The sequence below is a fragment of the Lindgomyces ingoldianus genome (genome assembly GCF_010093535.1).
Source record: "Lindgomyces ingoldianus strain ATCC 200398 unplaced genomic scaffold BDR25scaffold_16, whole genome shotgun sequence".
NCBI classification, from domain to species: domain Eukaryota; kingdom Fungi; phylum Ascomycota; class Dothideomycetes; order Pleosporales; family Lindgomycetaceae; genus Lindgomyces; species Lindgomyces ingoldianus.
This window is the reverse complement of record NW_022985177.1, coordinates 987,547-1,014,448: the sequence shown is the minus strand read 5'-3', so window position 1 is coordinate 1,014,448 and position 26,902 is coordinate 987,547. Positions and strand designations below refer to the sequence as shown.

Sequence of the window (26,902 nt, the reverse complement as noted above, 5' to 3'; positions counted from 1 at the left end):
CTAAACCTATACTCTAACAAAAACAACCTAATGCTAGAACTACTAATGTAAAGGATTCCCTTCCTAATAAGGGGGGGGGTACTGTTACAGTATCCTCTCTAGATCCTAGACATAACTATATTAGACGTGTACTAGAGTATTATTAGTGCACGTCTAACATAAACACAATATAACATAGACATAAACTTAAGCATAAACTACTTTAACACTAACTAAACTTAAAATAGGCTTAATTTATACTTAAAGCGCTTAGACTTTTAAGCTAAGTATTTAATTACTAATTTCTTTCTAAACTTTCTTATTTCTTACATAATGTCTTGTACCTACTATGATACCTCACGTAGTAATTAAACTAGACCTCCGTGAAGCTCTATAACCTTACTCGTGCACAATCGTGACAATAATAAATAACTAACATATTAAATAACTTTTAAGCTAATTTTATAGCTAACTTATAAAAGCTAAGTAATACTAAAAAGTAAGTAATTATTAAGCATATACTTAAGCTATATATATAAGAATTTTTTTTTAGCTAGTAGTTATAGCTAATATAGCTAATTCTTTACACACTAAGTATAATCTAAGCTATATTAGCATAAACTAGCCTAGTATATTTATAAAATATTATTTAAAGCTTAAAGTAAAGTTTTAAGTATAAGTATAGTTAATAAATATTTAGCTTATTTTAAAGCTTATTTTATTAAAGTTATATATGTTATTATTTTAAATACTATTCTTTACTTTAATTTTTTTATAAGGCTAAACTAGCTTTAAATTACTTTAAAATTCTAATAAAAGAGTTTTTATAGTTATAGTTATAGTTATACTTAAACTTTACTTTAAGCTTTAGATAATACTTTATAAATATAGTAAGCTAGTTTATACTAATATAAGCTAAATTATACTTAGTGTGTAAAGAATTTGCTATATTAGCTATAGCTACTAGCTAAAAAAAAATTTATATATAGCTTAAGTATATGCTTAATAATTACTTACTTTTTATTATTTCTTAGCTTTTATAAGTTAGCTATAAAATTAACTTATAAAAGTTATTTAGTATATTAGTTATTTATTATTTTTTAAAAAATTTTATATATAGCTATAGTGTATTACTTAAAAAGTATTATGTTTTATTTAAAAGCTTAAAGTATAAGCTTTAACATTTTTTTAACATGTCTAAGTAGTGTTATTAGAAATGCATTAGTGTAAAAAAAGTAGTTTAGTGTAGTCTTAGTAAAAGTAAGCAACTTAGATGTGTAAACAACTTGCCTGTAGTGTACGTTGTACATTTATTTTATTCAAGCTAAAGAAGTGTGTTTATAGTAGTTTAGCATAGCTCCTGTATATAGCTTATATAATAGTTGTCTGTTTACACAATAGTCTTATGTTACTAAGACCTACCCCTTTTCTTGCATCTATATAGACCCCTAGGTACACTCCTCTAGCAACAAATTTAGTGCCTTTCATCTCTATGCTCCCACAAGCTTCACATTTGGTCCTAGCAGGGGCTAACTCTCGAGATTTACATCTTGACTTCACGCTACGAATCAAGACGCAAAATTTCTCTCAAAATAGGGTCTTGATTATTTGTGATGCCTAAAATATCAACGCGCTGTATGATTCTGCAGATAAGGAGCGCTCCGAGCTTAAGTCACATGCTGCCTAGCTTGCTCCCCCACATATATCCCTAGATACACCTACCTAGCAATTAACTCAGCTTCAGGTATCCGCGCTCCCAAAAGCTTCACAGTTTCGCACAGCTGACGGGGACCATAAGACAAAAGCTGGTCGAAAAGTAACGAGATCCAAAAGAATGAATTAAAATGCCCTGAAAGGCCTGAGGAGCAATAGAGGGTTTCTAACTGACTCTATACTTTACGAAAGAGTGTATAGATAACTTAATCAAGGACTTACTAGACAAATTTATCCCCCCTTCTTTTTAAGGAAATCCAAGATTCTCCTTGCTCTTTCTTTAAACTCCGGTTCTCCATTCCACAGCGATCCTTCTAACATCTGCGCAGGCGTTTCGCCGCTGACTGTAATACTTGGATTCATACCCTTCTCCACTAACCTCACAACTTTCTCATAGTACCCCATGTAGGCAGCAAGATGCAGCTTTGTCAAGTCTATTATGCAGTCACGCTCAGCCATATACTTCTTTAGCAGTTTCGCCGCTTTATATCCACTCCTCATCCACTTTATCTCCATACCTTCCCCTCTCAATGATTTTGGTGGCGTGTGTCTTGCCCTCTCTAGAACAATATTAAATGCATCCACGCCACTTCTTGTCTCTAATAGTACATCCGCGCCGAACTCACAGAGCAGTCGTACCGCACCATATCCGCTATTATACGCTGCGAGATGTAATGGCGTCCAGCCGGCCTTCGTGCGAACATCCAACAGCTCTCGCATCAGATCTGGGTGATTAGACAAAAGAGTCTGCAGAAGGAGTTGCCCTTGGATTCCTTCCATGGAGAGGATTGACGCACGTGTGACGGTATAATGAAGAACCGTCCAGTCCTCCTCGTCACGCTTGAACACAATATAATTGTTCGTTCTAGCGGCGGACAGTAGAGCGTCCAACATCTCGTTTGGAGTTTCGGCTCGCTGATCGCTGAGGTAAGATCCTAAAGGAGTGAGACCTGATTTTGTTTCCAAGGCTGGATTAGCCCCGAAATCCAATAAAAGTTTGAGCATTGGACAGCCAACAAGTGTTGCGAGATGCAGCGGATATTCAGCTAAGTCGTCTTGGGTGACGACATGCAAGAGGTCTCTATCTCTCATCAGGATCGCTTCAACCCCCGAAATTGTGTTCTGAGCAATGGCCCAGTGGAGGGCGTTCCATCCAGGTTTGATCATTAAGCTGGTCTTACGAGCAGAGCAGCCTGCATCAAGAATTAACTTGGCAATTTTGGCATGTGAAGCCACAGGAACACCACGTATGCCAAAGATGGCTGCTTGCAAGGCGGTGATTCCTGAAGACTGGACATCTGGGGTGCAACCCGGGTGTGCGATGAGACAAGCGGCTATTTCGACGTCAACGTCGCTAATATTGGTGTATGCAATCTTAGAAAGAGGAGTCAGGCCGAATTCAGGGTGCGAAATCTCGTTGACGTCCCAGTGCCGCGCAAGGATTGAGATCGTTTGCTGGATAGCTTCCTTCCATATCTTTCCGTGGAGGGCTGTGCGCCAGATCGGGTCGCTGCGATTCAAAGAGAAGAATGGCGATTGAATGTGGTGAAGGGCTTCAATTGATGGAAGAAAGGCCGGTTTTAGAAGGATCTCCAGAATGTCATATAGATGGAGTGAAGCTGCAAGGTGAATGGGAGAACGTTCTGTATCCCAAGAAGTGATATCAGCTCCATGCTGAAGAAGTGCGATAACCAGCGTCTCATTCCTAGACGCGATAGCCCAGTGGATTGGAGCACCTACTACCTCGATCCAACCCTCCAGGAGTTCTAGAGGCTCACTAGCGTAAGCGTTGATGTCTACGTTTGGAGAGCGCATAATGCTATCCACTGCATCAACAACATCTTCCTGAGGAAGCATGATCATGAAATGTAAGGGGGTATAGCCATCTCTATCTCCTCTCCATGCTTCACTCCCGTGGGCAAGTAAAGATTGGATCGCGGGTAAATGGCCGCCCCAGCAGGCAAAGTAGAGCGCCGTTCGTCCTACGTCGTCTGGACAGTCTTTGGTGCCACTAACTAGGAGTTTATTTAGCCGATCGGTAATGCCGAGGTATGCTAGCTCGTGGATCCCAAAACCGCTGTGATCACAAGCCTGGAGCATCTTTCGCTGAGAAACGAGATCTACTTCATGCCATGGCGTGTAGTAGGTGGTCTCCTTCAGTGCGCTGATAATGATCGAAGCCTGATCCTCCTCGGAGGGAGAATCTAAAGCATCTACAGATTCCTCTACAAGATCGATGTTGAATGCAGCGTGAAGACGTGCGACCAGGTGTCGTGCTGCAACTGAGCCTTTTTGACTCGCTAATTTCATGAAACTTAGCGCTCTTTCGATGTCTCTCTCCACTCCAAATCCTAGAAAATATAATATTGACATGTTTAATGCGGCCTTTCCCGTTTCGTCAGAATCCGGCTGCTCGGTATGTTGTCTTATCCCAGATGCCAGTGCCATTTGAATGTCCCACGGAGGTATTCTGATAGTTGATTCGGACACTTCGTCCGTCGAAAATTCGGTAACCAAGTCGGAAAAGATCTATTCCAGAGTCAGCAGAACTTCTTGAAATGGTCAAGCACATGTGCTATTTACATCTCGGGGGCTCTGACGAAGTGTTGTGTCCTTTGAGGGAAGATGTAGTGGATAGCACACAAGCGATCTTGAAACGAGTTAGCTTTTCACTTTCTACAAAATGATATACCTTACTCTTGTTGCTTCACATTTTCAAGGGCCGAGATGATCACGTCAGGTTTCCAGCGCTCTGACGGATGAAGATGTAGTGCATGCTCAACAACACGCCGCAACTTGAATAGGATCCGGCTTGAATCTCCGGCCTCCCTTTCCATGTCACAATCTTTTAGGGCGATGTCAATAATTTGGCCATATTCATTTCCGTCAACCGCAGATTGAGCTCGTTCCTCGGCAAAGAAGTTCCGTCCGTTCCGTACGACTTCCCATACTAGTAAGCCGTACGAGTAGATATCGCACGCCCAAAGCAGGTTCTCTGCCACGATATCCCTATCTTTGTGGTAAAGCTGTCCTTTCCGAAGCTCTGGCGCGTTGTAAAGCTCAGTGCCCCAATAATCACGAACACCATTTTCTCCGACGGCCAAAATGGAAGATCCAAAGTCGGCTATTTTCGCACAAAAAACCTCAGGGGCAACCTCACATATCAGGATGTTCTCCATTTTTACGTCTCCATGAACGATCGCAGAGGAGTGGAGCGCGAAAAGGCCGCGTGCAATTTGTTCACAGATGGCTCTTTTTTGCTCCCAACTCGTTGAAGGCATTGACCGGAAAAAGTCCCGAAGTGTTCCCCGATTTGCGTACTCGACAACCAGAAATGGCGATAAGTAGGCCTGATCAGCATATTCCCAACCGTAACCTGACAAGCCCAGAATATACTTGCAGTTCTTTAGAGGCGGATGCGACATCACCCTAACCTCTTTGAGAACTTTCCGGAAACGCCGGACAACAGGATCTTTTGCTTGCTCTACTGTACCAGGAGGCGGAGGCTCTAATTTGACATGTTTTACGATGAGTCGATTGCCGGTACCACTCTCTTCGCAAAGATCTACTCTATAATCGCGGCCTTCGCCAAGAGAGGCGGAGTGAAGACCGGACAAGAATAGCCCTTGGTCATATTGCCGTAAGCCAGAACTTGTGACGACAGAGAGGAAGTTGGAGATTGATGGCCAGTTCAGTAATTTTTCACTAGATTGTTCCTCTGATGTAATAGACTTAGGAACTGATGACAAGTTTCCATAGAGATTGGAGAGTAGAGTGACCAAGGATCGAGTTGAGTCCATGAAGAACACTTAGCGGCTTTCACATAGTTTAGGGAGGGAGGAAATCCGAAGTATTGTCAGATCGTACCGGCTGTATTACGGAAATGCGGCATTTTCGGATTTTAGGTGGCGCTGCAAGGCTTGGTGGTGGACAGTTGTTTTTGCTGTTCTTGAGCATCCAATCAATGTAAAGAGTACACCACATTCAAGACCGGAGCTGCCACGTCAGCACCCGGTTGGGTCAAATGATTTAAGTTGCTCTTTGTGAAAATTCATGTCTTCCACTTGTACAAGGAAATTCTCTAAATCTTCATTAGTCAAGAATGGCTACAACAGCCGGTCTAGTTCTTGCCGCTATCGCTTTGATCGAGCCTACAATCAAGCTCATCAATGGCACCCTAGACTTCATTCAAGATACAAACAATTTTGGGAAAGACGCGTACGATTTGGGTCTCAAAATGAGCCAACAGAAAAGCAGATACGACTCCCTCCAGAAGGTCTTATTCGAGGACAACAAGTTCCCTTTCATTAATGGGAAGCCATTTGCGCACCTTCCAGAAGAAAAGCAACGAATTTTACTGGCCATGCTAAGAGAAATACCGCAACTCCTCTTCGAATATTATGTGACCGAAGTTTCATACAACCTAAAGCCCTCTAGAGAGGAACTATCAGATAGTCGGAACGAGGAGCAAGGTCTTCCTACTATTTTGACTTCAAAAGAATTGGAAACCATATTCGAAAAGGGTTCAGAGTCAGAAGTATTTTCGGGGGTGTTGTATCCAAAAACCGGCAAGCTTCAGAAGATGTGGTGGTCAGTGAGGGGGAAAAAGCGAGCTGTCAAGCTTGTTGCTCAGTTTCAGGATTGGTTGAAGCGTATCCGCGAAACTTTGGAAGATTGCTGGTGGCCACTCCCCTTCTTTGATAAGAGCTCCAATCTCCAAGTCGTGGAAGATGACGTTGACGCACAAGCGGTTGGTGTCGCACAGAAAGCGGGCCTGCGCAAGATACTCCTAGATGACTCGCGGCTTCCCGGAGATGTGAAATTATCGACTCCACAATTGACCGTTAAGGGGTTCGACAAAGCGTGTCGCGGGTTTTCAAGATATGACGACAAAGATGTATTCGTGGAATATCTACCTTACGAACCAGATAAAGACGGGTTCCTGCCACGCACATTACGGCGCCGCTTTGGCGAGATAGCCTGGCTGCTCAATCAGCAGAAGGATCCGGAGTTTCGGGCACTGCACTGTTTTGGGTATATCGATTCAAGCTTTCCGAGGAAGGAGTTTCAGTTGGTTTACAGAGTCCCAGAGAATCGTGGAAAGTCCCCGAAATCTCTCCTCTCTTTGTACGGTGACAAAAAATTTCCCCGTCCATCCCTTGGTGATAGGGTCAGTCTCTGCCAACTGCTGGCGCAGTCTATGTCGCTGCTTCACTCTGTTGGATGGATACATAAAGGCTTCCGCAGCTCGAATGTTCTATTCTTCCCGCGTGCATCTGAAACCCAAGTTGTGGACAAATTAGAAGATCCTTTTATTGTAGGCTTCGAGGCTTGTAGACTTGAAGACGATTTCTCCACGGGGCCGTACGATAATCTCCTTTCACAGAACATCTACAGGCACCCGGACAGGTGGGGTATTCCAAAGAAACCCTTCACCAAATACCATGACATTTACGGTAAGTTTCCACGTTCTGTTCTGGCCAGCAATTTTGGTACCTGACAGTAAACTAGCTCTAGGAATCGTCTTGCTGGAAATTGGCCTCTGGGAAAAGGCTGAAACCATGGGGAACAACAACTTTCAGGTAGTAAAGCAGAACTCAGATGCAATCTGCAAGGAGTTGTTGCGACAAGCGGAGCGTAGGCTCGGATATCATTGCGGGGGCAAGTTCAAAGAGATTGTAAGGCGCTGTATTACTGGAGATTTCGATATCACCACGGCAGCAGACGACAAGCTAGATACCCAGCTGCAAAGCAAGTTCCGTGAACTAATTATAATGCCTCTAGCGGAAATGGCCAAAGCGGTATAGAAGATCGAACGGAATCTAGTCGGAAATCAGAGTAGATCATTCCACATGGCATGGTAAGGTATGGTGGGTAGATGGGGTTCAGGCCAAGGCCTTTAGATACAGCTAAAGTAGTTCTGACAATAGGTTACCTGCTTCTTTCAGACTCCCTATAAGTAGTTTGGAGCAGACATCAACTATTAATGGCTTATCTCGGGGCCAGAAAAGTGTATCTGCGTGTTACTCTCTGGTATCCTCCTGGATATTCCCCTTTGTTGAGAACGATCTCGGCATCAGTTCCTCCCGGACTCAAAATTACCTATGCATGGTTCTCCTAGATTGTTAAGAGAGCGATGATGCGTGGGCAAGCTGTTTTCGTTGGGGAGTCGACGTACCTCTCATTTCTTTTGGAACTCAGGGGATATTCGTCATACTGGGGGCACATTGGGGTGGGGTGGTTAGTAGGTATTTGGTAGCTATCCATATGATATTAGCAAAGAAAGGATGGTGCAAGATTACGAACCACTGGTACTGAATTCTATAAATCAGACAATAAATCATTTAATTACAATGCTAGATTAGTTCTATACACCCTCAAAGAGATGAGTGAGGTTAAGTTGTCGCACGTGACTTTATCTCACATGTGAATTCAGGTCCTTGATTCACAATGGTAACTTATTTAAAAATAGCGCAGCTTAGTACACTAAAAAGTCTCGCTCCTCAGAGCTTACATAATAGTTCAATCAACCTAGTTTGGCTCCCACCACCTAATTAACCCCTCGCAACTTCGTATGTCCTCTACCCATCAACTCTCTAGCTAACTGTGCGATAAAAGGCCAACAGCTAGCGAAAGAGTCACTCTCTATCCATTTCAAAGTTCTTGTTAATATATAACATTTCGGCTTCCTCACCCCTTGGCGAAAGGTGTCGCATTCCTGCTACAGAAACCTTCCTTCCCTTACCTCAACAGCCTATACTGCTGTTACTATAGCTCCTACTACCTTCACTATATCCCCTTAGCCATTACCATGGCCCTCACTGCCTCTGCCATCATAGGTGTAAATAAATAGTCTGCAACAGAGCACTTGGACTTAGATCAATACACTTCACTTCATCAACTTTCTACATAGCTGCATGCATACACCACCTTTCCATTTGCAACAAAAGGAGAACTTTCCTCATTTCAAATTGTTAGGATCGACCCAATGGACTCTAAGATCAGCTAAAGGGGCTCTAAGACTAACTAAATAGTCTATATAACTAGGTAGATGCTCTACAGGACTGAGAAAAGTTGCGTTCAGTATTAAGGAACAATTCTTGAACTTGATAAAAGGGCCGCCTGTAATCGCGCACCCGGGACCCTCGATCGCGTTTTAGTTCCTCAGGTTCAAATTGAAATAAAGACGCCTGAGTAGACTACTGTGTCTCGCCACCGGAGTCGGAATTTCGAACTGTTAGCTTACCCAGTTGTCTTCCCTGAAGTTTAGCGAAATGTCCCTCACACCCAAGTCTTGAATCTGTAATGCAGACGAGCGCGTTTAACGAGCTGCAGTATGGTCAGTAGTTTACAGCGTACTCTCTGGGTCCTGTAAGCCGCGTAATAGAATTCCAGGCATAACGTAGACGTAGTTGACTCAAATCTGACCTCTATTGGGAGGCTTTAGCGGCCAAAAAAAGCCGCGACTTTTCTAGGTTAAGGGTCCGAAATTGGTAGCTTTTAAAGTCACTTTTTGGCGTTGGGATCGCCGAGCGGTGATTAACGCGTAAACATCAAGGCTACGATACATACGTCACCCTAGGTGCCATACGACGACTTTCCTAGCTCCCATGCGCAGGGTTCCCAACCGTACGTACTACGAGTCGTAGTATACGACCCGTAACAGTCACGTGAGCCGTTAAAACGTAGGAGAGATATGAGTTGTAACGTATAACTAGAGGAGCGCCCATTACAGACTGTAGTACGTCTTAAAAAGGCGACTTTTCCTACTAAAATAGGACCTAATTAGACACATGTAGGATTGCGTTAGAAGCGTGTTTAAGGTTACATTCTTAGAGTAATAATTAAGTAAAAACTCTAAGGTTTGTAAAACATTAGCGCTTATAGCAGAGGCTAGAAGTAAGGTGTGCTATTTTATGTAAATAGTTAGCTTTTTAGCCTGTAAATTATTATTAATTTATCTACATCTATTGTTCTACCTACTATAAGCTAAATGTCCTAATTCCTTTAGCATAGTAGGTGTACTGCTTTATCCTAAGGATCCTCTAGAGCTAGCTCTTCCTAGTAAACTAACATATTTTATTATGCTAGTTCTTGTTGCCTTACTAAGTTAAAAGCCTTATTGTCTTCCTTTCTAGTTTTATTCTAAGGTAGTACACTGTCTAATGCCTGTTTAAAAGAGTACCTAGCTAACACTAGTCTTAATAACAGAGTAGCTTTTACTATAGAGTAAGATAACCTCTAGCTAGCAAACAGGAAGCTAAGGCCTAAGAAAGTTAGGTATTGTGTAAAGCATAAGAGCTAGCTCTGTAGGAACTAGCAGCTCTTCTAGATTTAGCAGCATAGAGTAGATTTAGTGTACAACAATAAAAAGAACAGCTCTAAAGTAAAGCTATAGCTCTATAAAAGGTGCCACACTAAGGGCGTTTATAAAAAGGTGAAGAAAGTTAATAGTTACACTTATATTATAAGCTACTTTAGAAAAAAACATAGAATTAATGTCTTTAAAAAAGGTTTTTTACTTAACGCGCTAAAGATTTTAGTAAGTCTATTTAAAGCTACTTATAAAGTTACTAGCTTGTTATATATTATCTTTTACAGCGTGTAGCAAGAGAAAGTGTTATAGGTAGTAGTTATTAATTAGGTTATTCTTTATAACATTTCTTTTAACACAGCATTATTAGTAGAACTTTAGGGTATTTTTACTTAAAACTAAGCTAATCTTCTTGCAGCTTTTTTAGTTTTAGATACTACATTTTCTTTCTACATAAATAAGGCCTGCCTACACTAGAGAGCAGAGATTTAAACAATACTAAAGATAGCCTAAAGCAAAATTATGTTAAGTGTTAATATATAAACTTCTCTAAACTACCTCTTCTTCCTAAGTATAGTGTTGCACTTTATTAGTATGTGTACTTTAGCTTATTATTTTAGCGCCTTAGCACTATAAAAATTAACAACAACACACTTACTTATGCTAATATAGATGTTAACTACTAGCACTGTAACATACTTATTAGCTTTTGCAACTTATATAGTAACTATATAAAGGCAAACTAAGCTAAGGAGATTATTAAGGTTATTAATAACTTTAAAATTATATTAAAATTTTATTATTTAGTAGCTAATAATATATTAAATAATAATAATAAAACTATCTCTGCCCTTACATAACATCTTAAAAGGCCTCTCACCTCTAAGCACTGTATACGCTGCGCTAGTCATACAATCTAGCTAGTAGTTAAGGCAGTTATATATAGAAAAAAGATAAACACTTTTAAAGCAGCGCTAGCCTAAGCTGCTCCTTAGGATTAATTTAAACTATACTATTAGCATAAAGTTATAGGTAAGCTTTATAACTTTATAAACACAGTGTTAGTGTTACATAAACGCTAGAAGGCCTTTATAACTTTTTAAGCTACTCTTAATAATAAGGACCCTTTCTAAAGCTTTAGGACCCTTAATCTTATATAAGACAGTAGTGTACACTAGCACAGCGTCTATCTTATGCTCCTCTGCTGTTATAAGCTTAAGGACACTATTACTAAGTTTATTTATAAGCAGAGAGGCACTAAGGACAATAGCGCTAACTCTACTATTCTTAGTAATGCTGCTTTTACTAAAATTATTACTAAAGATAAATAAAAAAATGTTAATTACTTTTATAAGTTTCTTAAAGTCTTTTACTTTATAATAAAACGCCTTAAGGGTAAGGGCTTATATAGATCTTTATAGATAACTGTTATTAACTTATAACACCTATATACTAAGCTTCTCTAGATAGGGGATAAACTTAAGAGTAAGAGTAATAATTACTACCTTAAATCTAGCATAGCATTTAGCACAAAGAAGTTGCTTACATACTAAAAGAAGTTTATTATAAAGCTGCCTATATTTTATTATTATATTATAACTATTTTTAACTCTTAGCTTTGTCTTTTTTAGTTTAAAGACTACTAGCGTAAGTACTTTTTATAGCATAAAAAAGCTAAGGCTTTAATAAGAGCTATTTTTTAAGAGTACATTAATACTAAAGTAGAGGCAGAGGCAAAGGATAATAAGCAACTGCTATCTACGCAACATAAGTTACTAGGTAGCAAGTATTATAATAAGGGCTTTAAGTAGACTTTTTTTATAGACATAAGCCTTTTTACTAGTAATTATTTATATAAAAAGCAGTAGAAAATAACAGAATTGCAGTAATACTATAATAGTTACTGCAAAGATGTTACTATAGCTAAGAATAATAGCCCTCTGTTTGCTAATTCTTTTACATAGTAAAAATAAGTTAGACAGCTTGCCTATTTTACACTATATAAAATTACCTTTAACTTCTTATCTATCCTATCTACAAGCTGCAACTGTAAGAGGAGCTTTAGCAGTAGTAGGAGAACTATTACCTATAACAGAAATAAGCTTTTTAGCCTAATAATTAAGGCTCTTTAACTATAGAAAAACTAGCTATGTTAGCACTATGTTTATAGTAAATTATTATCCTTAGTAGACTATATATAAGCTGTTACAACGTAACTTTTTATAAAACATTAAAACATAGAAGAAATGTAAATTATAACAGTTACGCTCTGTAAGTGGACTTAAATGTCATGCTTACGTTGAAACGTACTCACAATCTGAGAAGTTACAACCATCGATTTGGCGAGTCGTAACGTATTACGTACGGTTGGGAACGCTGCCCATGCGTAGGCAGTCCCCATACAAGACTGCCGTGATATGTGCCACGAGACTGAGGTCTTCCCTTGGTTTACTTCGAAGTGGTCCTAAAGACAACATGTTTGTGCTGGCATGGGTCACAGCTAAACAATTTAAAAGAAGCTATATGGATGTTGTTGCAATAGGCAAAGCTAAGTGTTGACAATCGCGAGATGTTGTTGACGAAGAGTAGGGAGTTTTCGCGACGTGCCATTGGCTTTGTGCTCGCCCCTGAGAGGATAGGAAAAGGATAAGAGGATGCATAATGATGGCGCCAAAGTTCTTCGAGTACAAAATGCTGGCTTGCGGGACTAGGACTTGTGTAGAAGCCTTTCTAGTTGGAGGCGGTACAAGTTTCAAGTAGTTCTTAAGATCTCCAAAGTTTCCGAGAGCGGCTTCTGCCATCTCTCCACAATTTCTGAAACGACAAAATATATCTTACTTCATGTGGCTTTACCAATCTGAGGGGCGGAGCAATGCGAGCTTTTAGAATCGAAAGAGGCTACCGCGGCCGGCGAGCGTAGGATACCTAGATACCAATATATCAAATGAGGGACGGACGGCAGCCGCATGAAGTTTGGCTCGAATCCGAAAGATGACATGAGATGGACAATGACGGGAGTGGGGAGCAGGGTGGATCTAGGTCTCGAAGAAAGAGAAAGAACGTGGAGCTTGATTGTTGAAGCTAATGCCAATCGAGCTAAAATCTATCAGGCTTAGTACAGCATTTTTCGTCAGGTCAGCCATGTATCGATGCAGTTAGACAAGACCTCCAGTCCTCAGTCTTCAACTATCCCTGCTATCTCGCCCTTTTATCGCCCTGCCAGACCCTAAATCCATTCAATTTGCTCCAGAACAGCCTTGCAACATGTCTAGGATGCAGGTGTGTGAGCATTGAGATACTCCACATGATGGAGCCTCAATTATTCCCCAACTTCCAGCTCAGGATACAACAGACAATCCGGGGATGCTAGAAGAAAATGCTAGCATTATCTTGAGGGTTAGGCCCAGTACTAGGTACCTTAAACATGCAAGTTCCCTTCCTCAATTCAGACATTGGGCAACTTAGCAACCCATACAGTAAGATTTTCAGTCCAGCGATAGCTTCTAAGCGATGAACAGTGTGTATCCAGACTTTTACTTTCCTTTCTCACCACATTCCCTTGCAATTATTTCCCTCCTAGGTCCAACCACCACCTAATTCCCCCGCTCTCGTCCACTCTCGCACCATAGACGTATCTACGCTCTCCGCCACTTTTCCTAACATCATACTTGCCCCGAAATCCGAAGAATACAAGACAAGCAACGCCGGTTGCTTTACCCTTTTCGAGAGCGAGATTGAACCCGCTTGCATCGCTCGCTCAAGAACTGTCGAGGAACTAAGTAGCTTCATTAGACAAGTTGTGTCTATTCCCGACGTACCTGACGCTGTCAAAAGTGGTGGCCATACATCATAGGGTGATGCGGCGAATATCGAGGGTGGTATCACTATTGGATTAGCGCACTTTAAGGGGGTCGAAATCGATGAGGAGAGCAAGAAGGTAGCAATCGGAGTATATGAGAAATGGGGAAACATGTATGGGAAATTGGTATCGCGTAGGTATGCTTGTGTTAGCGGCTTGACAGTTGAAGGTTTGGACCCCTCTTCCTATCATCTTCTCCCCTCTCTTGTCAATATCGCCATATTTGCTAATGCACGGCAGGCGGAATGCCCTATTTTTCGCGCAAAACAGACTTCGTGTGCGACAACGTAGTCAACTTCTCCGTCGTCCTTGCTTCCGGAGAAGTTGTGCAGGCCAACGCACAAACCAACCCTAGTCTATTCCAAGCACTTAAAGGTAGCTCAAACAACTTTGGAATTGTTACCCACATCACACTACCCATTTTCTCACGAGACATTCTCTAGGTCGGTGTAGTTGCACTTCCAGCAATCACCTAGCCCGCCATCGTCAGTAAATTCACCTCCTTTCTCACATCGACTGATCCCGGGGATTTGGGCAGTGCGGTGATAACAAGTGTTTTTCACTCACCGCAACTAACGGGATGCTTTGTACAGCCCACATGCACGGCTCCGCCGAATTTAGGAAAGAGTCTGAAAGAACTAAGTGAGATTGAACCGCAGATGTTTAGCAAGATAAGAGAGGGTATGTTGAAGGACTTCTCCGATAGCAGAATACCCATAATGACGATAGAACGAGGCCGTGGCACTTCACAACTACAGTGAGGTTAAGCGAAGAGTTCATGCTAAGTGGAGCAGTTGTGGTCGGGAACTTGCGCGGAAATGTTGAAGGATGCTCCGGGATTCGCACTTGCTTTGGTGTTTCAATCTATTGCCATCGAATTTCTACAAGCATCGGCAGACCGTGGTCCCAATACCCTGGGTCTAAGCCCAAAAGATGGACCACTTGTCAACATCCTCTTTAACATCACGCATTACGGGAAGGAAGATGATAGCAAAGTTCAGGAAGCAGTGCAGGGTTAACTAAAGAAGCTGGACAAATTTGCAGAGTGTGTGGGAATTGACCACCGCTATCTATTCATGAATTATCGGTACAAGGACCACAAGATTGTTGGAAGCTTTGGTGAGGAGAGCGTGAAGAATTTATAGGAGGTAAGCATGGAATACGACCCACACAGCTTCTCTCAAAAGAGAGTTGTGAGTGGTTTCAAGTTGCCACTATAGAGAGGGTAGATGGAGTGCTGCAGCTGGCGCGTTGGTGGTTTGGTCCTAGCAGGCGCTAACTCTCGAGATCTACATGTTGACTTCACGCCACAAATTAGGGCGTAGAATTTCTCTTAAAATAGGGTCTTGATTATTCGTGATGCTTAAGATATCAACGTGCTGTATGAACTAGCACCCGTCATTCCAATCATTTTTCATGTCGTTCTGCACCTACAGTACGACCGCCTTCAATTTCTGTCCACTTTCCTAACGCTAGTTTAGATTGCAGTCAAAGATCTTTTGCCCAGCTAGTATTGCTAGTTACAGAGCACATCATACGGTAGATCTCGAGGTACACCTGCGATTCCTTCGCTATTTTAACCTCCTGCACTCCATCAACGTTTTCCGCAACATTAACGAATGTAATTCCAAAGAGCCGCCTAGCACGGGGAGTTGAAGGGGAAGAATCAGGTTCCCTTCCCACCCCAACGCCTTGATCATTGATCACGGTTCTGAACAGCAGGCTCTAACGGCAAATCCAGCGGTCCATCTTCCACCCAAGACCTCGGTTCCAAGCCGATTGACCCATAGCTAATTAGGCTGCTGTATGGTTCTAGCAAAGTCAACCTTCAGGCCAAGTCCCCTGATCAAGAAGAATGATGAGTCTTGAGGGCGCCGCCATTCTCCGAAGACAAAGCCAGTTCACTGCGAATGCGTGACCTCATGTCAACCCAAGCCCCGGCCGGCCGGGGAACGTGCGAATTGAAACCCTAAAGTGAATGCCCTATCTCTAGACCTTCAGTTAAGCCCATAGACTACGAATAAACCCCTTGATCATATCGCTCGTGAAGCTGAGAGACTGTTATCTCCCACACCATCCGCCTTATTTCGCCATCTTTCAGAAAAGGCTGTTTGCCCTCTCCATAAATTCATAGTATGAGGCTAAGAAGAAAGGTTCTGGCTACTGCTGCTCTTAGACTTTGATTTTAGAAGAATGCTTTAGGCTTTGATTAGGCTTGTCGGTGGCGGTATTTGCCACAGGATTTCGTAGTCTCCCCTTCAAACACCTATTTTCTGCTGCAAACTCATCTCCGCTACTTCTCGCTCTCTTGAGTAGGACTATGAGAAGTGTCGCCGCCCCAGCGAGATTTCTTTTCCGCCGGGATGTTAATTACCAAGAGCGGGCCATTGCAAACTTGGCAGATTCCAGAGTGATATCGGCCGATATTAAATTTGCGAGGCGATGAGGGAGCGGTTGAAGGTGTGAAAAACGAAGGTGGGAAGAAGATGGGAATCGTTTGTGAATTGAGCAAAGAGATTATACGTATGTGGTGGAAAGGACTAGTCGCGGCGATGTGCATGCACAATGAAGGCTGCCACAGGAGGAATTGTTGGAGCGGAATGATGAAGTTTCTCCACGCAATGTTAAGAGTTGAACTCTAACGACGAGTGTTGCAATGGCAACGGTTAGGGTTAAGATCTTGTACTACGCACTCTCGTATTAGAAGCCTATGCGCGCAAAGCCGTTCAGACAGCCATCTCATAGTTACATTAGAGGCTAGGGATTTCTCCGGTTTCTTTAATCAGCTACTATTCCTACTATCCTTATCTCCTACTAATCGCCGAATATGTTAGTGCACCCACCCTCGAGCTTGCGTCTCTAGGGCCGGTGAATCACACCCTATAAATCCAGTTCCGCAACCCGCTCATCGATTGATACTCTCCTCTGTCCGATCTGCCTAGGCGTCCTTAATAGACTTATTCGACCTCGACGATAATCGCAAGAGCCGAGAGATAGGGTTCCGTTTAGAACGATCATGCTTTGCCATTGTCATCACTCGCTAGCATGGGAGGAATTTCTCCAAAGAGTCCATATACTTAAGATCAGTGGGCAGGAATTGTTTTCGTGGACTTTCAGCTCTAAGACTACGGGTCTTGGTGATTTGAAAAATTTCCATTGCATTCTAAGGCTTTGTTGGTAAGCATGTGATAGTGATAGAGATAATCGTTGTCGGACGGCGCTTCGACAGGTTCTTGGGCCGGAGAGGGAGATGTTGCTTGTTTCAAAACCCTTATTTTCACCAGAGTCGTCGGGTATGCAAAACCCGAGAAAGATGCGGTAAATAAATATTTCTGACGGGTCGTGGAGATGGGAGGGTGACGAAGTGATGTACCGGGGGAGGAATGTCTCCCACCGTTCACGTACGAAGATATGCACCATACTGTGCAGGGAAATTTAATGGTTGTCTGCCAGCGAATGAATAGCAAAGGAGTACCGGGGTCGTGAAAGTAGGTTCTTTTTGTACATGCAACTGTTGGCAGAAACTTACACCACCCAAATCATGCTCTCTGCGCTAGGAAATGGGATATTTACCTCATGATACGTTACAGTGTTAGATGAAGGGGGCGAGTGCTGGTAGAATGAACACTTCTATAGGAAAATCCGGGTCAAAGGGAATGACTTTAAATCAAAATCTGAGACCCAAAGCAATACACACACACATGTCTCGCAAATCTTCATCGGTAAGCTAGCAGCTAGCTTCACCCAACCTACTTCACCGCGGATAGCGAACATCCGCTACAGGCCCCCGATTGGCGAAGAGTAAATGGAATGTGGTGAGGAGAGCTAGATCATCGTGGAGTAGGAGGAGAGTTCTGAGTTGTTAGAACTTAGCATTATGTTGTATATAACTTTGGTAAATACTAGTTGTCAGCGAGGATCGGCAACTACAGTAGTTGCACAGAAGCTACCAACGCACTTCGATCGCTAACCTACAGTAAAAGAAAGAAGATACCGAATCATTGGGGTTGAGAAACCTATAGTTTATTCTACCAGCAATATTATTTTGGAAGGAAAGAGGTCAGGGGTTATGGCATTCTCTCGAGCGCATTTAATTACCTGTGAACCCTCCCGCTAAGCCCATGGTACTTGCATTAGCGTGCTCCGCTGATTCCGAACCGTAATTTGCAGCGTAGCCATGGATCCATCATTGCCTCGCCCACTCATTCTGTGTAGCAGAATGCAGTGGTTCTTCTGCATTTCCAGAACCAGCCACAGCTTTCCTAATCGGCTCCACATCCCTGTCACTTGCCTCGATTGCGCGTTGGGGTTCGCCTTCTTCCTCGCTGTCATCCACTTCGGCGACAGCGTTGTCGGAGTAGCGGTTGAAGTCTGGAAGATGTTGGATTGCGCGGCGTTGGCCATTAGGACTGCCGTGTTCTTCGTCAGCAATCATGGGGGAGAAGCGACCAGGGAGGATGCGGCGGAGCCACGAGGTTTGCCGAGTGGAGACTATTATGATTGCGAACTATGGAAATATTAGCAGGTGCAAGCCATAGTTGGAAGGGTGTCGGCGGCGTGTGCGTGTGCGTACCTGCCAGACAAAGACCAGCCCCACAACAGCCATTAGAATGCCAGCCACGCGCTGCTCCTCGCCCTTCCATGCATTAAGGCATCCGTTTGTTCTTCCAAACGCCTCCTCACAAGCATGGGCGTTGTGGGTCTTGTCCGGGAATGGCCAGGCCTGATCGTGCGGATTGAGGAGCCCGCAGCATTTGAAGGCATCCTGAATCGTCCGAATAGCCTCACTGTCTTTTTGTTTAAACAGCTCTCTCCACCGTCCCTCGAGGCCGCAGTTCAGCCCGGAAGGCGGGGCAGCATGCGTGCCGAGGAGGGTGATGACGACGGTCGAGTATATGAAGATGATGGTGTTGGCGACAATGACAAGCGGGGGACGGGTCGTGGCGCCACGAGGCAGACGATGGCGTCGTTCTTGTCGGCGAGTGAGGTCGTAGCTGCCTTCGAGAAGCAGGCCGGCGATGATGGGGAGCGCGGTCGTGAAGCCGGAGAGCGACGAGGAGACGGGGATTGAAAGTCTGTTGAGGCGGGATGAGGCGTAGCCAGACAAGGCTGTGCTAAAGATGATGTACTGAGTGCCCGTCAGCGAGTTGTGGGGGGATGTTGTACTAGGAGACTCACTATGATGCTGATGCAAGTCACGACTTGCTTCCTTGTGTAAGCCATGCTATCTTTGAGGACCCGGAGGCGGTCCGTATCTGTTCAGATGCAGGAGGTAGGAGGCGGGAGGAAGGAGGCAGGAGGCAGGAGGCAGGAGGCAGGAGGCAGGAGGCAGGAGGCAGGAGGCAGGAGGCAGGAGGCAGGAGATGGGGGAAAGAGACCGGAGAGGGGAGGAAGGAGGCAGGTGGTGGGAGGAAGGAGGAAGAAGGTGGGAGGTGGGAGGTGGGAGGTGGGAGGTGGGAGGTGGGAGGAAGAAGGTAAAAAGGTATTATTGTGAAAGTGTCGCCAGAGAAGGTTGTGGACTCATGCTGGTGGTGAGTGAAAATATCGAATTAGGCCAATTGCATGCGCACTCCGAGCGACTGGTTACGAATGTCTGTTCAAATGAGGGGTAAAATCTACATCAAACGTATGCGCGTGACAAACGCACCGTGGCACTATTGCCTATCATTATTTATCCTGGGCCATCAAGAGTGTTGAAGGTTATGGATAGCTCTGTGCGCGAAGCAGAGACGGAGTGCTGGGCTGCCCGGCGATCGCCGCGTTTGCTCGCCTGCAGGTAGCCATGTGAAGGCCAGAATAAGTACTGCGTGTGTAACTCTACCGAAAGGGGGGTTTCAATGGGGCCCATCTCAACACTGCAATTTCTAGCGTCGGAGAGACATTGGGGCGTGGCCCATGGCTGTTGGGCGGAAGCCTCGCGGAGCTGTGAATGATGCTCGAGCTTCCCCACCCGTTGGCAGAGGAGGCGCGCATGACTCGCGTTCTAGCGAGATGGCACCATCCATGTGTCCTCCGCTGGCTGTCGCTGTCAAATTCCCAAAGTCTTTCCCACCAAAAGCAGCACATTTATTTCTATAATCAAGTGGTACGTCTATCACGGACATGTCGCTTTCCCTTTGCAACGGATATGCCTCACCAAATATGGTACTGAGCTCGCAGAGGTATCGTCTTAAAAGAGGTCATGTCTTTCTTGTTCCGCTAATCAAGAGCAAATGAGAATTCTTCTCTGTTCTGTAAGCATTGTATTCGTTCAATGTTAGGCTTCTCCAAGGAGATTTTTCTAACTCGTCAATACGAATGGCTCTAGCAATATTCAAGTTATAATTAACCAGCACTGTGCTTTTCAGTGCGTTGTTGGGGACCCTCGGGCCTCCATGGAGTGCCTTCACAATCCCGGCCGCCTGCCGAGGCGCGGTATTTCCTGCTAATTACCGGGGTATATATATACTCCAGTCGCCCTCCTGTAAAATGTATCCTACATATCTTCCAAAGTCATGGCACACACTACGCAAACGGCATTTCCTAACGACAGCCCTGTGCCTGAGGTGTTTATGCCAATGGCATATTCGAGGCTCCCGTATCTACATCACCGACATCATATATTGACAGCGATGCACCGGACTCTGAATTGGAGGGCAGTTCAGGCAATATGGAGCAAAGGTAGCAAACAAGGGTTTCACTTTATAGAACTTTGTATCGGGCTGACATCGGTTCTGTTTTAGTGGACGCGAGGTCCAGGAAACAAATTTGAACCTGCAGAAAGCAAGGCTTGCCACACGGATTATTTGCCATCTTAGAACATATTCCTTCACTTACCAACTTAGACTATGGTACCTGTCGGAATAGACAGCGAGACGCGCACATAAATGGCACCTATAGGAATTGCTCTCGTATTCTCCTAAGACATCGCTCTCTATGGACGATTAGTGCGCAAAGCCGCTGTTCAAGGCGGTGCAATGAGGCTGACTTCGACCTAAGTTAGAGAGTAAACACACAAATGCCTGAACTAACCAGCCCCACTAGGGTTAGTCTATAGTCCGAATTTGCTTCCGAAAAAGCTGCCCTCCGGAGTTCCTCCATAGAGCAATCAGGTCCTCATTTACTCAGCTTTATCCTCTACTCCTCTGGAGTATAGCACTCACATAATAATTATTCTAGAAACTAGTATGATTATAGGCAGAACGTGAACACACAAATACTAACATGCATGGTTATTGCTGCTCTAGCGCATCCCATAAAGATTAAAAATTAAATAGTTATAAAGTTAAACACTACTGTACCTACAACTTAACAAAAACCGGCCTTATAATAGGCTAGATATTATGGCAGCTTATTGTTGCAAACTTAGAGAGGCGTGGCTGACCACAGGCAATACAACCTAGCGATCGCGAGTGGGTGGCTGCTGTCATACACATAATACTTCTTTGCCCTATGCCTTGCTGTATTTAGCCGTCTATTATTTGTCTATTTACGTTTGGTATAGACGCATCCTGTCAAGCTGAAGCCTGGCTGTTTTCGGCTGATCATTTTCTGTCCATTCTGGCCCCCACAAAGACGCATCCGGTCGAGCTCAAACCTGCTCGTGACAGTGAGCTACGATGACCCAGGAAATCAGTGCTGTGGTGTGAGCGATCACGCGGTTCGTTGTTGCCTGTCGTGTTACAGTACGCTTTGGACGCGCAAATGACGTGGGGGCGCACGTCAAACTCCAGTAGGTATCGGGGTCGCTTGCAGCTTATCTTGGCTAGTTTGGTAGCATCATTCAGCGGGTCCATCTTTCAGCCTTCCACCTCCTTCACCACCACATTCGTCGTAGATTTAGCCTCACATATCGTATCTTATATTTTGTTCGTGCCTCACTCAGCTATTCAGTACCATGTCGAATAAGTACAGAGGTGGCGGGGGTAGACAGCGAGGTGGCTTCCAGGGCGGCGGTGGTGGCCGCTCCCGTGGAGATCGCGGAGGTGGGTCTAGAGGAGGGTATGGAGGGCCGCATGGTGGTGGCCAGCAAGCTATCCAGGTCTTCTCGTAAGATAGAGCCTTACGCAGCAAAGTGTAGTCGTATGACACACTGACCATGTCTATAGCAACCCTCAAAGTCAAGATCCCAAAGTTGCGAAAGTTGAAGACGCATTGCATCCAACAACAAAGAAGACCCTCAATCTTGGAAGCTTAAAGTTAACCGAAGACTTCCCCAGCCGTCCCGGATATGGCACCAAGGGTGCCAAAGTTGAACTCACAGCAAACTACGTCGAGTTATTGCCCCCATCAAGCATGATTCTGCATCGGTACGACATCCAGATCAAGCCAGAGGCCGCCGGCAGGAAGCATTTCCGGCTCATGCAGCTACTTCTCCTGTCGACAGAATTGGCAGCTCACCAGGGAAACCTTGCAACTGACTTCCGGTCTACCCTTGTCTCCAAAACTAAGTTTCCGCGTAACGAGACCTTCATCGAGGTTCAGTATCGTTCCGAAGGCGAAGACGAGCCGGCGGCTGGAGCCACTACATATACGGTTCGCGTCCTTTATTCGAAGACTTTAAGTACGGCCGAGTTGATCGACTATCTGAACTCCACGAATCTTGGCCAGTCGTTTGGAGACAAAGAGGAGTTGACGCAGGCTCTGAATATCTTTCTGAACCACTATGCCAAGTCCGCAAACAACCTTGCCACGATTGGATCGACAAAAAGCTTTTCTCTGAACCAGAACGCCGCAAGAGGAGATCTCGGCTCTGGCTTAGAAGTCATTCGGGGGTTCTTTTCGAGCGTGCGCGTTGCGACTTGTCGCATCCTGGTCAATATCAATGTTAGCTATGGAGCTTTCTACCACGCTGGTCCTTTACTGGCGCTCATGAACAATTACGGAGTTCGCAACACTGTCGCCTTGGAAAAATTTCTCAAATCAGTTCGTGTGCAAACCACGCATCTGCCCGAGAAGCGCAACAAAGCCAATGAAGTAATTCCCCGAGTCAAGACTATCTTTGGACTTGCTAGGAAGGATGATGGACATCGCATGGCCCACCCACCTCGCGTTAGAAACCATGGGGCAGGCGCCAAAGATATCGAGTTCTGGCTTGATGATGAAGCCAGCTCTTCTAGTGCACCCAAGGCGGAAGCCAAGGGAGACCCGAAAGGGAAGGGTAAGGGCAAAGGCAAGGCCAAACCAGAGAGCTCAGCAGCTTCTAGCTCTGGGAAGTACATCAGTGTGTTTGAGTTTTTTAGAAAAAGTACGTTATTTTGCCTATCCATCCCTCGATGTAACTGATGGCGACGCAGCATACAATCAAGTCCTGCAACATCCCGAACTTCCGCTGATCAACTGCGGCAACCGTGAGAATCCGATGTATCTCCCAGCAGAAGTCTGCATTGTCTTGCCGGGTCAGCCTTCTAAGTCGAAACTCAATGGCGCCCAAACGCAGCAGATGATTCGCCACGCTGTTCGAAAGCCATGGGAGAATGCGGCCTCGATTGTTGGGGAGGGTGTACAGACTGTTGGTCTCAATGAGAACTCCAATGTGCTTTTGGTACGTCCTCCCCCCCCCCGCCCCCCACATCCAAATACGACATACTAACATCGTCCAGCGTTCTTTTGGCGTTAAGGTCACTCCAGGACTCATCAAAGTCCCCGGTCGCATCCTCGTTGGCCCGAAGGTCATCTACAAGGACAACAAGGCCGCCGACCCACGCTTCGGTAGTTGGAATATGATCGATATTAAATTCAACACTAGCGCCTCACTTACCAAGTGGTCATACCTATTAATCTCGCTCCCCCGAACACGTGACTCCTTCGACCTGCAAAGCGTAAGGACTGTAATGAATGAGTTTCATCAAGCCTTGAGGAAAATCGGCGTCGACGCCGCTCCACCATTAGTAGGTCAACGCCTCCAAATTCAGACCCCAGATGACCCTGCGATCGGCTCAACCTTACAACGCGCCGCTGGAGCTTTGAATCTCCTTTTTATTATTCTGCCCGAGGCCGACATACCACTATATAAGCGCATCAAGACGCTGGCTGATAAGGACTATGGCATCCACACTGTCTGCTCTGTGGGCTCTAAACTAGCCAAAGACCGCGGCCGCGACCAATATATGGCCAATGTCGCTTTGAAGTTCAACCTTAAGCTTGGCGGCATCAATCAGATCGTGGAGAACAAGAACCTCGGCATCGTCAACCAGAACAAGACAATGGTTGTTGGCATTGACGTCACACACCCTTCACCTGGTTCTTCTTCTAACGCGCCTTCTGTCTCCGCAATGGTAGCTTCTATTGACCGGTTCCTAGGTCAATGGCCCGCAACCCTGCGCATCCAACGCGCGAGGCAGGAGGACGTGGACGACCTAGAGGAGATGCTCAAGTCTCGCCTTAACCTCTGGAAGACCAAAGGTAAACACACCGCTCTCCCCGAAAATATTCTTGTCTACCGCGACGGAGTTTCCGAAGGTCAGTACAACAAGGTCCTCGAGAAAGAGCTTCCCCAACTCCGCCGCGCATGCGAACGAGTGTACTCAGCAGCCGACACTAAAAGAGGCCTTCCACGCTTCACCATCGTAATCTGTGGCAAGCGGCACAAAACGAGATTCTACCCCACTACTGAGCAAGGCTGCGACAGGTCTGGCAATACTAAACCCGGCACCGTCGTCGACCGCGGGGTGACTGAAGCGCGGAACTGGGATTTCTTCCTACAGGCGCACGCCGCACTTCAGGGAACCGCACGCCCATGCCACTATTACATTGTGCATGACGAGATTTTCCGGCAGACCTATGCAAAAGCGATTCCACCCCCGTTCCAGAACATCGCTGATATCGTGGAAGATCTCACGCATAACATGTGCTACTTGTTCGGCCGCGCGACCAAGGCTGTTAGTCTATGCCCGCCCGCGTACTACGCTGATCTCGCGTGTGAGCGCGCGCGATGCTACTTGGCCAATTTGTTCGACACCCCATCACCAAGTGCGGCCCCGTCTGTGACTGGAACCTCGGCGGCTGGAGGAGCCGGGCAGCCTAGTGCTGGTGATGTCGAGATCCATCCAAGGCTAAAGGATACGATGTTCTATATCTAGATTTGGATATTGTGAAAGCGCTCATCACTGGTGTACGCTCGCGGAAGGGAAATGATGAATATTAAACTATAACAAAGAAGGTTATGGAAGGAAGCTAGCAAGGAGCGAGATATGGAGCACCGAAAGCACTATAGGGCAACAAGTGGCAGGAATCTGGTCTATATCACGCTGGGGCTTGGGATATACGAAACGGCCGCTATTCTCCTATACATTTTTACAATCTAGAAGCTATATACGGCTCAATACATTCGTTCATTAACCCGTGTATTGCTCTATTTCACATTGCGCTTCTTATGAAGCGTTAATCTAGTCTAACACTGTGGCGTACACTCTCTTAGCCTTGCAGCGTAAGTTAAAGAAAAGCATGTCAGCAAATCTCCCTCTATCTTTATTTAATAGGGAAAGCCGCAGGCCTACAGCCTCTAGCTGTTGCTATCGCACACACCTAAACAGTATTACGGCGTAATTCTTCTAGTTCATGCAAGGCTCAAACAGATGATAATCCCACCTTTTAGGCATTTTAGATACCAACCTTAGTCATAGCACTCTTAGACGCAGTAGCGCAGAGCGAGCCCATTGCGCCAACGGAACTAGCGCTACCGCAGAGGAAAATTGCGTCAATGAGCCAATACTGCAGATGGGGATGCCAGTGGAGATCTAGGCCTTAACACAGCAGACAATGCCGGTTATTTTAATGTAGAAGCAGGTTTCGAAGCTATCAGATGGGATAGTGCGTACTTGTAGTCATAGATACATTACTCCGTATCTTAGGTCCGCCGCCCTCGCTGTCTCAAATGCCATCCTGGTAAAGTCGTCGCTGGGAAAATTGTAGGATTTACTAGAGCAGGAGTTACTGCTCTTATTTAAAAAATTTATTAACAACATCCCAGGCATAGATCTTGCCCTTGTAGCAGCATAAGAGTTTGATGTGATTCTGCATGACCTGGTAAGGGTGGCCTCATCGTGGATAGAGGAGACCCACTATTGCGAGTTCCAGAAGTGATGTGTATGGATTACTTGTTTTTAAGGGGGGGGGGGCTAACTAAAGTTCACTATGAGGATGGTAGCATTTGAGCTTGCGCTCAGGCGGTCCTGTTCGGAACAGGCATCGAATTACTTCCTATCCTTAGCAACAATAGCACCGCGAGTGCTTTGTAGAGCTTAGCTGTCAAAGAGATCCAGCTCCACGATGGGCATAGCAGAAGCCACTTTGCGGATCCAGCCTCGTCTGTGGATGCATATGTCCACTAGCATTCATACATCTCTGGCCATGCTATGTGGATTCTCACTGCAACCAAAGTATGATACGTGCGATCATAGGGATTTAGTAGTTTGTAGGGCTATATAGCATGGATGAGAGGTCTCTGAGCCCTCCACTAAGCTTATAAAGAGCACCTATACTAGAAGCTGTAGCACAGTACGTATAAAGTTGTTTGCAGGACACTCTCCTGAGCGATGTCTTCTATTCGCACCTGTAAGTTAGAGCGGCTGACCTCGCATGGTTCGTGGTATTAGACTGCAGGAGCGTTTTCGAAATGAAGGTGGTGGACTGAGCAAGGCTGGCCGGTTTTGGAGCCGGCTATAACGCAGTCGGCGTTAAGGGAGTTACTGGCTGCAAGATACAGCTGTAATTATAGCTAAGCAATGTTATGGGCATGCGGAGCAAGAGTATTTTCTTACTTATAAGGTAGCGAATTCTATTGCTGTTTTTAAAGATCTAAGTTAGCTAACTAGAGGCATAACTAAGGTTAAGCTAGATTACAAGGCTGTAGAGCTAAGATTGTCCTACTTGCTAAGACTTTGCACAGCTATATTAGCATAGGTAAATTATATTATAACTATTGCATAGAGAGTGTACAGAGTTGTTTTGTGTAAGCTAGAATTAGTATTCATTTTTATTAAAGTTTATAACTTACGCAACTCTTACATAAATTAATATTGTACAGCAAAGATGAAGCTAATAATAAGTTCTAGTAT

At 44.8% G+C, this 26,902-nt stretch overlaps 6 protein-coding genes across 6 annotated transcripts; 3 read left to right on the top strand and 3 right to left on the bottom strand.

The window, feature by feature from the left end:
* Nucleotides 1–1,923: 1,923 nt before the first annotated feature.
* Nucleotides 1,924–5,492, bottom strand: BDR25DRAFT_287027 (uncharacterized protein; the record flags this gene model as incomplete). The annotated part of the gene is made up of 3 exons (XM_033688293.1): nucleotides 1,924–4,221; nucleotides 4,276–4,342; nucleotides 4,390–5,492. 3 exons carry the CDS (start codon nucleotides 5,490–5,492, stop codon nucleotides 1,924–1,926), a joined length of 3,468 nt encoding a protein of 1,155 aa, XP_033547649.1.
* A 290-nt stretch (nucleotides 5,493–5,782) lies between these two features.
* On the top strand, nucleotides 5,783–7,499 carry BDR25DRAFT_287024 (uncharacterized protein; the record flags this gene model as incomplete). Its single annotated transcript, XM_033688292.1, has 2 exons — nucleotides 5,783–7,148; nucleotides 7,204–7,499. Exons 1-2 carry the CDS (start codon nucleotides 5,795–5,797, stop codon nucleotides 7,497–7,499), a joined length of 1,650 nt encoding a protein of 549 aa, XP_033547648.1. The 5' UTR covers nucleotides 5,783–5,794.
* A 1,279-nt stretch (nucleotides 7,500–8,778) lies between these two features.
* Nucleotides 8,779–9,422, bottom strand: BDR25DRAFT_355292 (uncharacterized protein; the record flags this gene model as incomplete). The annotated part of the gene is made up of 6 exons (XM_033695434.1): nucleotides 8,779–8,836; nucleotides 8,896–9,021; nucleotides 9,052–9,122; nucleotides 9,203–9,251; nucleotides 9,284–9,297; nucleotides 9,330–9,422. The coding sequence occupies 6 exons, from the start codon at nucleotides 9,420–9,422 to the stop codon at nucleotides 8,779–8,781; spliced, it is 411 nt and encodes a 136-aa protein (XP_033547647.1).
* Nucleotides 9,423–13,270: 3,848 nt separating this feature from the next.
* BDR25DRAFT_314472 (FAD-binding domain-containing protein) lies at nucleotides 13,271–14,308 on the top strand (the record flags this gene model as incomplete). The annotated part of the gene is made up of 4 exons (XM_033691454.1): nucleotides 13,271–13,285; nucleotides 13,587–13,820; nucleotides 13,860–13,998; nucleotides 14,106–14,308. The coding sequence occupies 4 exons, from the start codon at nucleotides 13,271–13,273 to the stop codon at nucleotides 14,306–14,308; spliced, it is 591 nt and encodes a 196-aa protein (XP_033547646.1).
* A 3,535-nt stretch (nucleotides 14,309–17,843) lies between these two features.
* BDR25DRAFT_261987 (uncharacterized protein) lies at nucleotides 17,844–19,311 on the bottom strand. Its single transcript, XM_033686739.1, has 3 exons — nucleotides 19,044–19,311; nucleotides 18,439–18,993; nucleotides 17,844–18,372 (listed from the first exon to the last, which is right to left on the bottom strand). Exons 1-3 carry the CDS (start codon nucleotides 19,086–19,088, stop codon nucleotides 18,052–18,054), a joined length of 921 nt encoding a protein of 306 aa, XP_033547645.1. The 5' UTR covers nucleotides 19,089–19,311; the 3' UTR covers nucleotides 17,844–18,051.
* Nucleotides 19,312–21,646: 2,335 nt separating this feature from the next.
* BDR25DRAFT_303777 (putative RNA interference and gene silencing protein) lies at nucleotides 21,647–25,164 on the top strand. The gene is made up of 4 exons (XM_033690076.1): nucleotides 21,647–21,893; nucleotides 21,953–23,091; nucleotides 23,141–23,388; nucleotides 23,447–25,164. Exons 1-4 carry the CDS (start codon nucleotides 21,742–21,744, stop codon nucleotides 24,923–24,925), a joined length of 3,018 nt encoding a protein of 1,005 aa, XP_033547644.1. The 5' UTR covers nucleotides 21,647–21,741; the 3' UTR covers nucleotides 24,926–25,164.
* The last annotated feature ends 1,738 nt before the right edge of the window (nucleotides 25,165–26,902 follow it).